Raw genomic sequence first — 3,556 nt, forward strand, 5'->3', positions numbered from 1 at the left:
AAAACATTTAAGCCAACCAAACATGGGAAAATTGAAAAATATTTTCCGAAAAATGTTTTCCTTCATACCAAATACACCTTTAATCTAATCAAAATCTCTATCTCACAATCCTTTGCCTATTTTTTAGAACCACAGAGAAGAAAATTTAATTGTTTGTAGATTTTTCCTTTGCTATAATAATATATTGTACATATGGAATTATACAAACATAAAAATTATAGTTTTTTTAAAATTTCTGATCGACTACTATTCAGACCTAGTCGACTAATATGGAGACAGCTTGCACAAAATTGTTAGTATTTTGATTTAAAGTACTAATCACTACAAATAGTAATGGTGCATAATATATGAGAGCAATAAAGCAGACAACACCAGTAATTTTATATTGGTTCGGAACCAATGTGGTATCCTAATCCAGTCCCCTTGGGTTGCAAGGAGATTATCTCTTGTGCTCTTTGTATTTTTGGTTGAGTACAACTTGTGTGATTTTCACGTTCATCCACCAACGTTTACAAGATTGATTTTCACTCGCTCACCAACAACGAACAAGGGTTAGTTTTAACACGCTCATCAATAACGTAAAATGTTGATCTTCACTCGCTCGCTAACAACGACCCTCTGGTTTTCACTCGCTCGTCAAAGAAATGAACAATGACACAACCTTTCGGGACACGCTGCCTCTCCTATATTTTTCTGTCTCTTTTTTCTCTTTTGTGTACACAGTAAATCGACTAAAAGAGAATTTTAATGCTTGTTAAGAATAGAATAAAAAATTTATAGTTGGGTAGACAATTATATAGAAGGCTTCGTGACTCTTCTTTTTGGTTGCCTTCTACTTATACTGTTGCCTCAAATATGACCATTGCTGATGTGTCTCCTTAATGCAGAATATATATTCCTTATATCATGGTCAACGTGATGATGACTTTCCCTCTGAAGGGATTTTTCTCTGTGCTCCTTTAATTAGATTCTTCCTAATCTCGACTCTTTTCCACAAATAAATATTCTTTACGTAAATCTCGGACAATCTTTTTATTCCATTCGTATTGCCTTTTCTTTTCTTCATAAATGCAAATTTTCTTTACAAGCTTTGCTCCTCTTCCTTTACAGTCAATCTTGTAAAACTTCATTAATTTTTTCCTTCTTCTATCCTTGTCCATAAACACTTTTGAATTTGAGCTCGATGCTTGCCTCCTAACTTGTGAAAATAACATCTCGCTTTGTATCCTTCTTTCCTTTGAATTTGATAAGTAGAACTGCTCCAGCAAAAGGTGCATGCATGTGTGTCTGTATATATAGTTGTAAGTGAATGGCTTACCCGAAGAAAACCATTCGGTTACATACTTGGCAGAGGACCCGATCGAAAAACGTACAAGCGTTGAGGTTATGTGGTCGAAGGGGCAAAAAATACCTAAAATTCCAAGTGCAATATTGCACCTGGAGGAAAGGGTAAGTTCCAAGAAAAAAGCCAGTTTTGAAGACTACACGCCTTTTGTAGTATCTTTTGGACCTTACTACCATGGCAAACACGAGCTTGATCAAGCGGAGTCTATTAAGCACCAAATTTTTGATATTTTTGTTTCCGAAAGTCAGGAACCTAAAGATTTCTTCCTCGAAATGTTTGAGGTAGTGGGTGAGGAAGTGAGAAGTTTGTATTTGTGGGAATATACTGCAGGTTATAGTGACAAAGAATTGGCTGAAATGATGCTCCTCGATGCTTGTTTCATCATCGCTGTATATTCCAATGTTGCATCTAATCTGTCTCAGTATGTTATTAAACTTCTTGGCAATGTAATGTTCACTTTGGCTCAGCGCGATGTACTTTTGCTTGAGAATCAAATCCCTTTTGAGCTTGTCAAGAAGCTATTAATTTCAGGACGTAGCATGGCTTATGCCAACTATTGGATTCTCTTTTTTATATGCAAGGCAATAAATGTGAATTTCGATATGATTACAGGAGACATTCATGATGATGCAGATCAACCACCTTTTCTTCTTGAAGCTCTCCGGAGAGCAGTTATTTCCGCACACTGGAGCAAAGTTTTCCTAATCACGATTAACAAACACCATGCCGAGCTAAGTTATCCAAACCGTATGGAGGACGATGATACTTGTTCTCCTATTATTGATCATAAAATCGAACTAGGCAACCAAGTTAAGAAATATAGCTATTCCTTTCATTCAGTCATAGATCTCAAGGCGAAGGGCATCTCTTTCAGGCCTAGCCATAGTGACTTATTGGGTGATATCAAATTCACTTCATTTTGCTTCCACGGCAGGCTTGAATTGCCAACTTTCGTTGCTTCAATCAAGTCACGGGTTTGGTTAAAGAACGCGATAGCTTATGAATTGTGCCCAGACTCAAATACTCAATTACAATTGACATCTTACATAAAATTTATGAAATCAATCATCAGTGATTCAAAAGATGTGCAAGAACTTCGAGACCAACGAATACTAATCAACCAACTCAACAATGATGATGAAGTGGTAGAATTATTCAAGGAGATCAACATTTGCAGTTTGGATGACGATCTGTTTGATTTCAAGGTCAAAGAACAAATCCAGAAGCACTATAATAGTAAGGCCAAGACATGGATGGCTGAACTAATTGGCACTCACTTTCACAGTCCTTGGAACGCACTTGCTTTGTTTGCTGCTATTTTACTTCTTCTCTTGACTGTCTGTCAAACATATTTCACAGTTTATCCTAGAGGCTGAAGACCAAGAGAACCTTGCGTAGAATACTTATTGTATTATTTATTAGTATCATCATTCAATAAACAAATCTATTAATTAATGTAACAATTACATAGTTAAACGGTACACACTATCAGTTGCGGAGCCACTATTTTGTTTAAGGGGTGTCAATTGACTTCTTAGTGTATTTATTTCTTTATATTTGAATTCCCTTTGGTTAAAATTCTGGCCCGCTACTGCACACTATCCCAAATGCAATCAAACTAATATTGTAGCAACAACAACATTCTACATTTGCTCCAATTGGAAGGTACATATCAAAGAAAGGAAATGAAAATTCATGATACATAAGCAGACTGCACTCCAGAACAGAAGAGCCTAATGACTCATGGTAAATGTAGGAATTGGTGGCACAGTTACCCCTTCTCGTTTCCACTTCTCCACATTGCCTTCCCACCCTGATGTTATAAAAAAAATATTACACAATCAAAATTATAAATAAGTTTCTTTGATAAACATTAGTTGATACCCTTATAAAATGATGATAAGTAACTTATTTATAGTCTTTAAAACTAGTCGATGTTTATAACTTGAATCCTTAGTTTTTACCTAGGGATGGATCGACGCCGCGATTCTGAAGTTCCCTATACTCTTGACAACTACCACAAACGCAGCAGCAGCAACTAATCAAAGTGTCTGAGTATGGAGTCTCTGGTAATTTGAAAAGTTCTCTCATCGGTGCAGCTGGTACTGAAGCGAATCTTCCCAATGAAGCTAAAGGAAAGTTTTCACCCAAATGGCAAGGGCCCTACATGGTTCACAAGGTACTAATAGGAGGAACACTCATACTTGCAGA

At 36.4% G+C, this 3,556-nt stretch overlaps 1 protein-coding gene across 1 annotated transcript; it reads left to right on the forward strand.

Moving 5' to 3' along the window:
* The first annotated feature begins 944 nt into the window (after positions 1–944).
* Positions 945–2,840, forward strand: LOC104219948 (UPF0481 protein At3g47200-like). The gene has a single exon (XM_009770718.2). It carries the CDS (start codon positions 1,387–1,389, stop codon positions 2,719–2,721), a length of 1,335 nt encoding a protein of 444 aa, XP_009769020.1. The 5' UTR covers positions 945–1,386; the 3' UTR covers positions 2,722–2,840.
* Positions 2,841–3,556: the final 716 nt, after the last annotated feature.

This window comes from Nicotiana sylvestris, chromosome 10, assembly GCF_000393655.2.
Source record: "Nicotiana sylvestris chromosome 10, ASM39365v2, whole genome shotgun sequence".
NCBI lineage: Eukaryota > Viridiplantae > Streptophyta > Magnoliopsida > Solanales > Solanaceae > Nicotiana > Nicotiana sylvestris.